Here is a 13,896-nt window from a genome sequence, read left to right as displayed (position 1 = left end):
ATAATTATGAGCCCTGGGGAGGGTGAAATGGGGGGGGGGGCAAGAAATGTTTAGCGAACCGAAAGGGGTGGGGGGCAAGCAATTTTTGGTCTGCCGAGAGGGGGGGGCAAGCAGTTTTGGCATTCATGGGGTGCCTTCATATGGAAAAGTTTTCCTATGAAAGTCTCTTTAAATACATTATACTCGACTCCAGTGTGTGCACGCTGTGTGTACAGAGGCGTTCGAGGTCATTGCACAATGCATACATAACCACACAACACACTAAGCAGGGCTGTATGGAAGAGGGTATGGTTTTTCCTACGGTACAACAGCATTTTGTAACCAATCAGATTTCTTTTTAGAGAGTAGAATCTGGCAAAGTATTTCTAGGAAATATCGTTTGAGCCAAGTGAATCCGACTTTCTATTATCAAGTGAGGGCTGTCTATAGCACGCTACTTTAATGACACAGGGTGCATGTCAGTGTATTCGCCATAAATCGAGTGAGATTTTGGGAATACCTTGCGGTGTTTAGTGCTCCTGTACGACGAGGTCTTTCATCAGATTTCCTTGAAAATCGGGGAAAGTAAAGATTAATATATACAGGAGACAATTAAGAGTGAGCAAAAAAATAAAAGACTTTCCCTTTATAATAATTGAAGTTGAAAGTGAAAAAAGACAATTTTATCCCATTGCTTAACTGTGGGACCCCTTTTATTTGAGCAAAAGAGACTACTTTTCCATATGTTAAACAAAACGCTCTAAAAAGGCTTAGGAAAAGAGTACGCAAATGCTTTAATATGCAAATTTTCCTGCTCGCTGTGCTCGCATCATATATCTAAACCATTTAAGGTTTGCAAATCGGGATCCAAAAAATTAGGCATGTGCAAGGGGAAGAAAGATTTTTTTGGTGGGCCGACTAAAAACGGGGCAAGCGATTTTTGGCAGGCTGAGGTGGGCAAGCAATTTTGGATGGGCCATTCAGAATTTTTACCCCCCCCCCTCGAGGCTCATAATTATTGCACAGCCCCTTTATTGCCCCACAACCCATGACAGGCCCTGACCCATGACAAGATTTCGCATGTAGTGAGTACCCGGGGGGGCACTCCCCATGGCAGGGATGTGCCTCGGCCATGTTCAAAGTAGGGGGCATTCAGGTCAAATGTACAATTACAAAAATATGGGGTCATTCAGTACACAACCTGAATAAAAATGGGGTCATTCGGTATGAAACATTGAAAAAGGATGGTCATTGGGGTAACAAAAAGTAAAATGGGAGTCATTGAGTACAGGATTGCCAAAAGAGTATCATTAAGTACACATAAATAAGTGCCAAACTGCGTAAAAACAACTTGGCCACCTTGGAAATGTGAAAAATCTCATTATTTCTGGAGGAGAACACAAATACCACCTAAATTTGGGAATTAAAGGGGGGGGGGGGTCATTGGGTATAGCAGAAAATAGAAAAAGGGGGTCATTGAGTACATGAATTTTTTTTTAAGGGGTCATTGGGTAATAGGTAGGACCATAACACAAAAAAGGGGGTCATTGGGTACAAGCCGGTTTGAAAAAGGGGTCTATCCTGAGGCACATGATGCATATCTGACATGGAAGGGCCCCCCCCCCGGCAGTGAGTATTGCCTGAAAAAAGGGATTCATGCCATCCTTTTTTAAGGGAATTTTTTTACAGCAGACCCTGCATGCTGCTGAACCTGAAATTGAGTCAGGTGACGTAACTGGGTTGGACTTTCCGATTGCATCAAGTTTACATTTCAGCTTCAGGGTATTAAATTTTGTGCAATGTCACGATTGTCAACAAGTCCAAGAGGATAATGAATGTCTGGTGTTGACCTTTGGCGTGTAATGTACAGCCAAAACTAAACTTGGTAGATCTGCAGTGCAGGAGTTCTAGTTGTGTAGGTAAGCTTAAGCTTAACATTATCCATGTTATCTCACATGCACAAACAGCTGACAAAGAGATCGTGCACATCAGTCATACACATGGTCATGATGGTGCATTGGTTCTGAGGTGAGATCAATACTATCATTTTCCTAAGGGGTTTAGTCCTGATACACACCAATTCTGTTGAAAATCGGGGCAATAGATGCATGGGTGGGCGCATGGGACACTGACATGACTAGTCTATTGGTTTACAATTGGTTCCAAATTCGGCACCAACAGAAAGTGAAACAGATTATTGTTGTGTGTCAAAATAATATAGCTCAAGATACCTATCTAAAATTCAAGTTTACCCTAGCACATTGTCTTCCTGTATAATTTACACTACCGTACAGCTAATGCTGCGTTTCTTTACTTTAGGGGGTTTCATTCTTACAAGTTACAGTATATTAGGCTAATGAAAGTCAATGTTATGTTTAGCGTAACATTTTTTTCAAACCACAATGAGGCAACTTTTTCATTATTCATTATTCATTATTTTGCAACGTTTCATTAATTACAAAATAGCAGCCACTTCATCAACACTTGTCACACTATATACCCTCCAATATTCTATTAAAACAACTCTAATCAACAGTAGGCCTTTTTTGAAGGCATATGAACCAACACATTTGTATTAAAAATATTTTTCACCATCCAGGTATTTATACCAGCTTTCTTACCAGTTAAAAGGCCATAAATTGTTAAATGACTGTCCACATTATTGGTCCCAAACCAGCCCTCCTTGGGGTAATGGCCAATTATAGTTCAATTTGATAACAGAATCTTGTTTTTAGTTCTTTTTTATGTTGGAATAGGTTGATTTATCATTGGCATTTGTGCTTGTGTCCCCACTGGAAACTAATTGTGTACAAAATACAAAATAATGAACTGTTTTGGGATTTTGGCATCACAAACGCTGCCAGAAAATCCAAACGCTGGCGGGTGACGCTAAACATAACATTGACTTTCATTAGCCTTAGGCCCTTCGCACTTGATTATTAGTTTCCTGTTTACCGCCCGCGTCCAAAATTGAAAATCTCAAAATAATTAATTATTTTATTTTTATTTCTAATTTTCTCCTTTAAAATAACTTTCAACTACTTCTACTTGCCATTTTCTGACTTTAATAATATCAACAGTTATGATGAATGAACAAAGAGTACAACTCTTCACTTATTTATAAAATCAAATATTGTTGTAAAATAATTAAATGCCCGCTCTAGTCAAAACGAGTCAATAGTTGCTTGTAATAGATCAAACTAAATAAAGAAAATAACAGATAAATTAATAATTAATAATTAAAAGTCACCTCGTCCCTTTTTCAAAATGTTAAACAGGAAACTAATAATCAAGTGCGAAGGGCCTAACTTATTATACATGTATTGTAGAGACTCTGCCTTGTGGAAGCACAGGGTTATAACCCTAACCCGCCCAGAAGGCAGCTATTAGTATTGCATGTAAAAATAAAATCCCCTAAAGTAAAGGAATGCGACATTATCCATATGCATGCAGAGCAGCGGTTTTTTTAGAACAATACATTGTAACACACACGGACATCGCCCGGTTAAGGGGGTACTACACCCCTGCCCAATTTTGTACCGATTTTTGCACTTTTCTCAAAAATTATAGCGCATTGGTGACAAGTAAGATATGTATATTATAGGGGCAAGGACTGCAACTACTGCACTGATCATTTTATTTCAGCACAGATAACAGTTGTGGAGTTACAGTCAGAAATGAGGGAAAACCAATATTTGATCAATAAATCAATAACTACTTGCCTTGAGTTGCTAATTTTTTAGTGCAGTAGTTGTTATACCTGGTCTCATGTACCCATACCTAGTGTATGGGTACATGGTATTACCAGGCATTCAAACAGGCACGGAGAGAGCTGTCAAAGAGTGTATATTTCAAAACATGATAACTACACCAGTTATAAAAATTCCTGTATACCTACCACTTTCAACTTGCATTAAAAGTCCTTATTCCATGTCTGAAAAATATGATCCCCAATTTGTACTCACTTTGTTCAAGAAAGTTTAAATATCCACAGTCAAATTTCAGCTGTATATGTTCAATGTATATACTCCAAAACATAACCCCAAATCATGATTTCCAATTATTACACCTCAATACCGCCCAAGGCAGTGCAAGCAATAAAAAAGTCACTGTGTCCACAGAGCATTTAATCCATAGCACCCCAATGTGTGCAGAAAGGCATGAAATGGCAACCCTTTCTAAATTGCCAACATGTTAACTCCTCATTGGTTAATGCTTGCATGCTTGAGTGGAGGGTATTTCAAGACATAGCATGCCATGCATGTGCAATGATGTGTGCAATATTGCATCATTATCTGGAACATGTGTGCATATTATCATCATATTGAGGCATAGTTCTTATTCTCTGCACTAGATGGTATTGAAGAATAGGTCAGCCAGTGCAAGGAATGAGATGGAAAAAAACATCCTATCCTGCATTTGGGAAGAAGCCATCTCCCAATGAGTGTGGTTGGGAGTTGATATGGCAATTGGGAGGCTTGGCCAAGCACATTGTCATAAAGGTCAGAACATGCTATGATAACATCTCTGATCAATTCATGAAAGTTAGACATTTAGGAAGCTGCTGCTGGGAATATTGACATGAAATTGTCATTTTGAAGGAACATACATGTTGAAAATGGATTCTATAAATTCTTCACCATGTGCTGGTCAAACTTGAGCAAACATGAAATGGTAAGTGAAACATATTTGGGAGAAAATTACAGTTGTACATCGAAGGTGGCATGTTTTGGTAGTCCATTGGGAAAGTGAATTAGTATGATGTTCTGAACATAAGTAGTTGTAGTCTTTGCCCCTATAATATACATATCTTACCTGTCACCAATGTGCTATAATTTTTGAGAAAAATGCAAAAGTAGGCATATAATTGGCCAGGGGTGTGGTACCCCCTTAATAATTACATTTATATAGTACAGCAGAGACACTGAAATTAATACCCGGGTCCGTATTTCTTCGCCATTAAAACTTCTGCAAAACATGACTGTTAAACCAGGTCAGGGCTGTCAACTCTCACACATTGGGTATGAGTGTCATGCATTCGCAGTGATCGATTTTCGTATATTTTTTTGTGTAGCAAAGAATGCTACTCACTTTCAGATTTGAGTAGCAATTCCAAAATTGTGAGTAGCATTTTGCAACATGCTAATCCTGAATGTTCCATTTTCAGTTCAAGTCAGTGGCCAGTGATCGATTTTCGTATATTTTTATTTGTAGCCAAAAATGCTACTCACTTTCAGATTTGAGTAGCAATTACAAAATTGTAAGTACGGTAGCATTTTGCTACGCTAATCCAGGTAAATCGAACACTGTGCATTCGGTCCCGCATTCGGTCACTTTCTCATGGTCTCAAGCCAAGGTAGTACATGTATAATCTCATGCCTAGTAGTAAAATCTCACGCAAAAAATGTTGCAAAGAGCTGTCAAGTTAGTAAAATCTCACGCATTACGCAAGTAATTTTTTTCTCTTTAAACTGGTGGCGCCATTAATTTTTTTCGGGGGGGGGGCATGGGGGAAAAGTGTATTTCAGGTGGGGGCAAAATCAACCAATTTTGCGCAAAATTGCCGCTAAAAGTGGTATTTTAAACCAAAATGGCGATTAAAAATCATTATCACCTGATGATTTATTCTGTGTAAATATTATGAAAAATTTTATCTGTGTTGTGCATTTTTTAAAGCAAGAATGTGATTTATTTGGGGAAATTCACCAAATTTGGCAATGAACTGGATGAAAGTTAAAGTTAGAATCTAGGTTTTGTACATTCAAATTACCAATTGTATCAGCCAGCACTGATGTCAGTTTAAATTTTTACTAACAATCACAATATGGTATGGAAAATTTGTACAGGCAATATATGGTAGTTTGTTTTTTTGTTTAAAAAATGTGAAATTTTGTTGTTTTGTTGTTTTTGTTTTTTATTCTTATTTTATATGATTTTAAAAAACAGCTACATCTTTTTAAAAGCATTTAGCACATATTCAATTGCAATTGATAGCCTTCTTGTTTAGTCTTTAAATATTGTTTTTTATTTGCTTTCACTTTCAGCGTTCAATATAGTGAATCAATCGTGTCAACCATGGCACCTTCAATAGAAAAGTTTAACTGGTATTGTGGTGTAAACAGCACAGAAACAGAAACCCTAGAAGACTTTGAATGGAACAGAAATAACACTATAAAAAATGCCTGTTTTACCAATCTCATCTACACCGCTCCTCACATCATCTTTGTCATCTTAGCATCACTTGTACTACTTGTGTTAGGTTGCGCCACATCCTTACGAAAGAAACATCCCAGATACCTCTTGCCATTTCCAGGACACTATGCATTATGGGTACTCTATTTCCCATTTATGTTTGGTCTGTTGTGTGCCCTAGGAGAGGGCCTCATCACAGATGTAGAGGTACAGAAGGACAGTCTTACTCAGCCTCACTTATATATCCCTGGTATTGTTGCATCACTTGGAGGCATCATAGCCCTTGTGTATTATCATCATATGGAGGTGTGGAATAAAAAGGGGATGGCCTGGCTACTCTTGCTTTATTGGGTAACATCTCTTGGAGCTGAAGTAGCAAGATTTCTGAATTTATATTATGACTCTGAATACCAAGTTGATGATGTTAAGTTTTGGGAAGTGATGCGAGTTGATGTATCCATTCTGATGCTGGTGCTATATTCCTTGTTTACACTGATTTGTCTCTACTCTATCATTTGCAAGGTAAGATCTGATGTACAGTATATTTGGGTGCTAGGGATAAGTCATACAATGTTCAAATTAAGCCACAATTTTCAAGGTGTATTTGGGGCATTGGGTTTGCAGGGCCTAGAATCGATTCTCGTAATGATTCTCATAAGATTCAGTTTCGAGAATCAACTTCTCTCATTGTGTCATACAGTAAGTGCAGTGACTTTGATGGATTTTGATTCTCGCAAACCAAGACAAAATCTAGGCCCTGGTTTGAATCTTTAGTACCTCGTCAATTTCTGTGGGCCCAAACTAAAATATTAACAATTTTTATGTTGCACTGGTCCACATTAGTGACACTTTGTAAAACTTACTTGTTGCAATAACAACAACAGGAAATTTGCCAGGTAGGATATCAAGAATGCAATCTAAAAATTAGATAATTTACATTGAAGCAAACTTGCCTTACGACTATTAGCTGTGTGTGTGAAATGTATTACTCAGTAATTAGTACAAACTACTATGAATGTAGTGCAATTTTCAGTTTCATGTGAATAATTTTGTTTAAGATTCTTATTTCAAATGTAAGTGGTGTACAATATCTGTTTTGTAAATTTATCTTTTGTGTAAGAGAATGCTTGATTTATCTAGTCCACATGACAATCAAGAATTATATTTTAATTAAAAGTTATAGTAAATTAATTACCTACATTGTAATATAACATAGACCTCTCATTTGGAGTTCTATTCATGCCATTACACTCAGACTAAACCATCTGATCCAATTTAGATACAATGGACGCATGCCTTTTAACATATATTTTGTACATACAATAACTCCATTAATCTGCCATAAAGTATACAGGCTACACTCATTTGAATTGTAATCAGTTGATAATTTGTTCACCTCTTTTTCTACATCAGAGTTTTTGTGCAGAAAAACCATTTCCCAATGAGCTGAAGAATGAGAACATGAGATATCTGCAAAACTATAGCAATATGATGTCTGGTGTATTCTTCTGGTGGATGAACTGGTTGTTTACTAAGGGTTACAAGGAACCTCTTGAACTCAAAGATCTAGGGGACTTGTCCAATGTTCACACCACATTGCATCAAAGGAATAAGTTCACCAGAGCTCTGCGTGAAGAGAGGGTAAGATGGCATGACTGAACTGAAATCAACAAAGTCTGTATTCCTTAAGGTATATTGCTGATAGTGATCGATGGGCAAACATGATGCATGCTGGGAAGCTATAGAATTCATCTCCTGAGATCGTGAATTTGAGCCCTTTTACTTCCCAGCATGCATCACTATCGCCTATCAATTTCTATCAGCAATATAGATGAGGTGACCTCATTGTTCATCAACAAGGACAAGGGACTGGTATATCGAAACGCTTGATCGAATTGCATACAGGCACTGCCTTATTGTGATGTAGCAGGTTTTTTAAAAGCACAGGCCCTGAACAAAATGTGATGCGAGCGCATACTGCCAGGCAAAACACGGTGTAAATTCCAATGATGTGTGCGCTTACTGCCAGGCAATGACGTCAGAAGTCAACTCATACCTTACATGTATCTAATTAGCATCTTAAAGAAGTGATTTTTTGTTTACCAGTTTTGGCAAACATAAAATAATTGGTCATGACAATTAGTGGCAATAATATGATTTAAGTAGTCAGTCAACCCCACCTCTTGCCCTGCTTGCTTATACATTGTATATTGAATGTTATGCTTTTGAATTACCTTGGCTAAATGATTAAGGCAAGTGTCTTGCGAACCTGAACTCTTGGTTTTGATTCAGTGGGGTCAATGTTGTGGTTACCTTGTGTAGATATATGTTAGGGCTCATATCGAAATACCCTACCACATTTTCACACAGAAAGAAGGTAGGATTCCCCTCGCTAAGCGCGCGCCTTAGGAAAGCTCGGTCAGGAAAGCGCGCTCCTAATTTAAGTGGCTAATTGCAGTGTTATAATCACACAGGATTTTAACAAAAGAAGGCAAGCACAGGAAAGCTGCAGGATGGCGCACACCTTCCTGTGTAAGGGAATTTCAAAAAGAGCCCTTACAATTACAACGGTAAAACTATATGAAAGTTTTGACCAAGTTAATACTAAGTAGGTAATGTTGCCTCCAACGGACGAGGTACAAAACACACCAAGGATCACGGGATGATACAAGAGCCAAGAGGATACCTAGAATATATAAAAACATAAAGATTCGAACCAGGTATACCAACTTGGTGTGGGGAACAAAGACAAAAACAAGATAAAAACTAATGCAGTATGTAAACCAGAATGGTGTACCATCCCTGTGGTTTTGGATTTTTTCTAGTGCAGTACAGGGTACACCATTCTGGTTTACATACTGCATTAGTTTTTATCTTGTCTTTGTCTTTGTTCCCCACACCAAGTTGGTATACCTGTGTCGAATCTTTCAAGTTAATACTGTTATTTGTCTGTGAATAATTAACTTAGATGTCAACAAGCTATTGCTTTTCAACAAATTGTCTTCATAAATTAATTTTAAAAGCAAATTCTGTATATCTCTATGTTTTCTTCACAATATTTTTTACATCTCATTTGCAGGAGAGGGCTGACAAAACAGGAAAATCGCTTAGTTTATATAAAGTATATCTGAAAGTCTATGGTGCTGATCTTGCTGTCGCTGGTATTGTCAAATTCATTGGTGATTCGGCAGGATTTGTGCCACCACTAGCACTATCGGGAGCCATCCTTTATGTTTCAAACAACTATTATGATCGTAATACTGAGCTAGAGGTAGGTACTGCATGATCATTATGATTAATCAGAATTTGTCCTTCTTATTCTTGCGACATAGTTGTCAGAACTTGATTTGAAAAAAAAACTGAAGGAAAAAAACTAATAAATGCAAATCCACTTGCCCAACTTAATATTCTACTTGCCATGGTCTTTTCTAATCATATCTGTCATTTTAAAATTTGTTGTGCACCGTGCATGTTAGTCTGTGTTTTTGGTTGCCTGATGTCAAATTTTGGTTGTGCTAGGCATGTGACCTGCAAGCCCTGGTCCAATGAATAGGAGTAGTAGAACACAAGACTGTTTATGTACAGGAATAAAGTCTACCTATGTGCCTAACAAACCTTTGATTCCAAGTGTGTACTTAACATGTAAAAACTGGGGATAAGCACTCATTTAACCTCATGTTAAACGATTCTGTTACAACTTGGCTCAGGTTATAACTATACCAGCATTAAGACAGCTGGCCTTTGCACAACAATTGCATATCGTCAGCCTGCTACACTTTTTGCCCAAGTCATTTTTTGTAATTTTGAGAACAAAGTACAAAATATGGTTCAAGAATGCATTGAAACACATTTATTCACAAATTTTTGCACAAGAACAAATGATGATGATACAAATGAAAGGGAATAATCCGAAATAATAGGGTGATTATGTAATTGATACATGCTTGAACCACATTTTGTTCTTTGTTCTCAAAATTACAAAAAATGACTTAGGCAGTTAGCGTAACAGGCTGACGATATGTTTAATGAGGATTACATAATAACATATCATATGTATGTATCTACATTCTACACTGTCGATGTGTATGTGATCAGGATGAATTAATGTAAACATCCTTACAAGGATTTCATGAACATCACTGATAGCTAATATTCTAATTCTAATTCTACTTAAAGGTCCGTAACCCGATCGACAGCATCATCCCCCGATTTTTTTCATTGTTGATGAGGTTTTGGTATCACATTATAGATACTATTTTTCTCATTACTATCCTGAAATTTGACGCTCCAAGCTAGTCGATGTATTTCCGGAGAAATCATGAAACACAGCGGTTTTTACAGGTTACCAGTTGTTCGCATTTTACACGACACGGGAGTTTTGGGTAGTCATAGAATGAAATCGGAATAGATTCGGAAGACTTCACCCCAGTACCAATTCACCCGCAAAAATACATCAAATAGGCCCCCTAATGTCAAACTATAGATGGCGCTATAATGATATAAAAAAAAAAACAAAAAATAAAGAAATACATAAGAGGCGAAATAAATAAGGAAACATGACCTATATTGTCAAGCATGATACGAGGAATATGAAAAAAAAAATTATGAGAGCACCTTCCCCAATTAAAAAATTAGTTAAAAAATAAAACAAAAAAAATCATAAATATGTGAAAATGTGCATGATATAGCTAAAAATAAAGAAATAATTAAGCGAAGTAAGTACAGCATGGGCTATCTTGTCAAGAATGATAATGAGCGCAGTGATATGTAATGTTTTTTAAGATTAATCAGTATGAATAGAGGGTATAAAAGTGTACAGGGGCGAGCCGGTTTTCAGTGCCAAGGCGAACACTTCCTGTTTCCACCGGGACATGCGCTCGGCCGTTGTTTCGGGATGCCTGACCAGAATGCAATGCACGCGTGCCAGTGTATTGGCTTGCTAATATGCTAATTATTCACATTTATGCTAAAATTGTTCCCGTTTTCTCACATAGATTGATAAAGGGGATAATATTTGAAATTGTGTGTAAGTTTGAAGAGAATCCATATCCTAAACCGATAGGGTTACCCCCCTTTAAGGGAAAACATTTATTTTGTTGTGTCCCACAGGATGTAATATATACATTTTCTATGATTTTTTTCAAGGAAACAAAATATGTACTATTTAGTACGTTTTTTGCCAATGGATTTATATTGATAGTGGTAATGTTCCTGTCATCATTTCTTCGTGCTCTATGCCTTCAAGTACACTACTATATTGTCATCACTGAGTCGGCACACATCAAAGTTGCATTACAGGTATGTTATTCTCAATCAGATTTGTGTTTATTATTGATTTATGTAGTTTGTTTCTTAATATACATACCGTAAAAAAAAACCTTGTCTACAAGCATATAGAGTGCTTTTGATGAAAGCTAACTTAATCCAGGCGCCATCATTCGATAAAATTATAACTTTATGGAGTTTGAGCAAATAAAATACCACTTGAGGCATATACAAACAAGTACTATTGTAAAACCATTGTATTTGCATATTTACGGCTGCCACCTATTAATTAAGCTTTCATAAAAAACACTCTATATGCTTGTAGACGAGGTTTTACAGTATAGTCATTCATCTCTATCACAATAATAATATCAAAATAATCCGTTCCCCAATTTTGAGTTAAATGCTCAAGGAAACAAAACATGTATAATAATGGCACATAAAACAGTGTTCCACTTTATCTGCAGATGTTTGTTCATAACAGCATAAGGAGAGATATCTCAAGCCAAATGTTATGAGTTACGAGAAAAATATAAGCATTCTCCAGATGACTTTTCTTCTGATGGGATAAATACCAATATTTTGGTCAACAGATCTTGAACATGGAAAGTAGATAAGAAATTTTAAGTTCTTATCTACTTAACCAACATAGTTATAAATGTTCAATGCAATGGAACTAAGCCAGTGCCAAATAAAAACCATGAAGGGCTGCCTGTAGTATACAAATATTGACTGCTATGAGGGGCATGGTTAAGATTATAGGCCCAAGGTGATCTCAAAACCATGCTATGACCCAAGGCGCAGCCGAGGGTCAAAGCATGGTTTTGAGATCACTGCGGGCCTATAATCTTAACCATGTCCCGAATAAAGCAGTCAATATTTGTGTTGTATACCGAATGGATACGTGGATGTTGCGATTGCGCAGTTTGATCGGGACGCATGTGACCGGTCCATAGTTCATTTCCATGGACCGGTCCATAGTTCATTTTATGGGCATAGTTAATTCAATGACTGCACATTCAACCAATCAGATGACAGGAATCTATGAGGTATATAATCCTTTCTATTGTACCATACTACTCTTTGAATTTCTTTATGATATCCCCAGGCTGCTGTATATGACAAAGCTTTGTGCTTATCAAGTTGGACTATATCTGGTGGTTCTATGACAATGGGTCTCATCACTAATCATATGTCTGTAGATGCACTCAACCTGATGAACTCCATGCAATGGGTCCATTATGTTTGGTCCATTCCATATGTGGTAAGATGAATTCTGTGTCTCTTGAAGTGGAGACTGATAAACATGTATTATACTTCTCAAATAGCTAATTGGTTGTAGTCAATATTTTAGCAACATGTGCTATGGTGCAACCTTTGCTTTAAGCAAGATTGGCAAACTCTGCTAATATCCTGACATTTGTCATCAGCAGGCTGGACAATAATACCCTGTTGTTTGGTCTCCCAAAAAGACATTTGAAAACAGAATGCAGAATATGATGTTACTACCTCACTTATGAATAACTCACTTTTTGTATTTGATATTATATGGGCATTTTATAGTCCTGTGGCTTGTATATCTGCTTATTTTGCTTTTTTTTTTCATTTGCTCATTGAGTGGTATTTTATATTAATGCGCTATGCGGACGCAAATGCAGGTCATTGAAAAAGTATAATGACCGCGTCTCGTGACGTAGCTAAAAGTACAGAAAACGACAGATAAAGTTAAAATTGTGTTCTGTTTTCAAATTAAAAGACAGAACACTGAATATCCCTCGGGGCTGCGCCCCTCGGTATATTCCTCTGTTCCAAAGCACAATGTTTAGATATTTCACAATACCCTCAAAACAACTGATGCGCAGTCATTAACCTCTAAATAATACATCCATGTAAACCTGATCAAACCAGAGGCAAAATATTCTGGGCTTCCTGGATTAAACATGTTTTTAATCAAGTGACTTGATCGTCTTTTTGTAATGACAATTTCTGTTCATTTCATTTCAGTTAACCGGGTATCTTCTGATCTTATACTTGGAGCTTGGTGTGGCTGCTTTGATTGGATCTGTCATCTTCATTGTCACCGTACCATTGCAGACTCTTATTGCTAAAAGACAGGCTATGTATCAAAAGAATATCATGGTAAGATCAATAATGTTAGAAGATTGAGATCTGATAATTGTGGGGTTTTGAACATTTGTGTGTCTTTTTTTAATGTACAATATTGAAATGATTTAGGAGCAGTATTATTTTTCCCAGCAAAAAAAAAAAAAGTAACATTTATTCGGTGGACAAATGTGCCATTGGCTCAGTACTGCTGTCATAGCAGATGATGCTGGTATGCATATGAGCCTGGCTAAATGGCTAGGGACTCACAAATATTTTAGTGTTGCCAATTAACATCAATTCATAGTCCTAAGGTTTAGCTTCAAAGTCTCAACTTAATGAATCTTTCTGCTACTT

The 13,896-nt window shown here is 37.0% G+C and overlaps 1 protein-coding gene across 3 annotated transcripts in view; it reads left to right on the top strand.

Moving 5' to 3' along the window:
* Positions 1–1,701: 1,701 nt before the first annotated feature.
* The window catches only part of LOC140149196 (ATP-binding cassette sub-family C member 9-like), a 51,592-nt gene continuing 39,397 nt past the window's right edge, over positions 1,702–13,896 (top strand). The window contains exons 1-7 of one of the 3 annotated variants that reach the window (XM_072171409.1): positions 1,702–1,894; positions 6,024–6,693; positions 7,585–7,812; positions 9,251–9,442; positions 11,317–11,469; positions 12,545–12,700; positions 13,441–13,575. In XM_072171409.1, coding sequence (XP_072027510.1) covers positions 6,055–6,693; positions 7,585–7,812; positions 9,251–9,442; positions 11,317–11,469; positions 12,545–12,700; positions 13,441–13,575 — 1,503 coding nt within the window. In that variant the 5' untranslated portion in view covers positions 1,702–1,894; positions 6,024–6,054. Of the gene's footprint in view, positions 1,899–6,023; positions 6,694–7,584; positions 7,813–9,250; positions 9,443–11,316; positions 11,470–12,544; positions 12,701–13,440; positions 13,576–13,896 lie in introns of all 3 variants that reach the window. The other 2 variants (XM_072171408.1, XM_072171410.1) reach the window with 2 other exon arrangements.

This window comes from Amphiura filiformis, chromosome 3 (assembly GCF_039555335.1).
Source record: "Amphiura filiformis chromosome 3, Afil_fr2py, whole genome shotgun sequence".
In the NCBI taxonomy this organism is placed as follows: domain Eukaryota; kingdom Metazoa; phylum Echinodermata; class Ophiuroidea; order Amphilepidida; family Amphiuridae; genus Amphiura; species Amphiura filiformis.
This window is presented reverse-complemented; position numbering and strand designations above follow the sequence as displayed.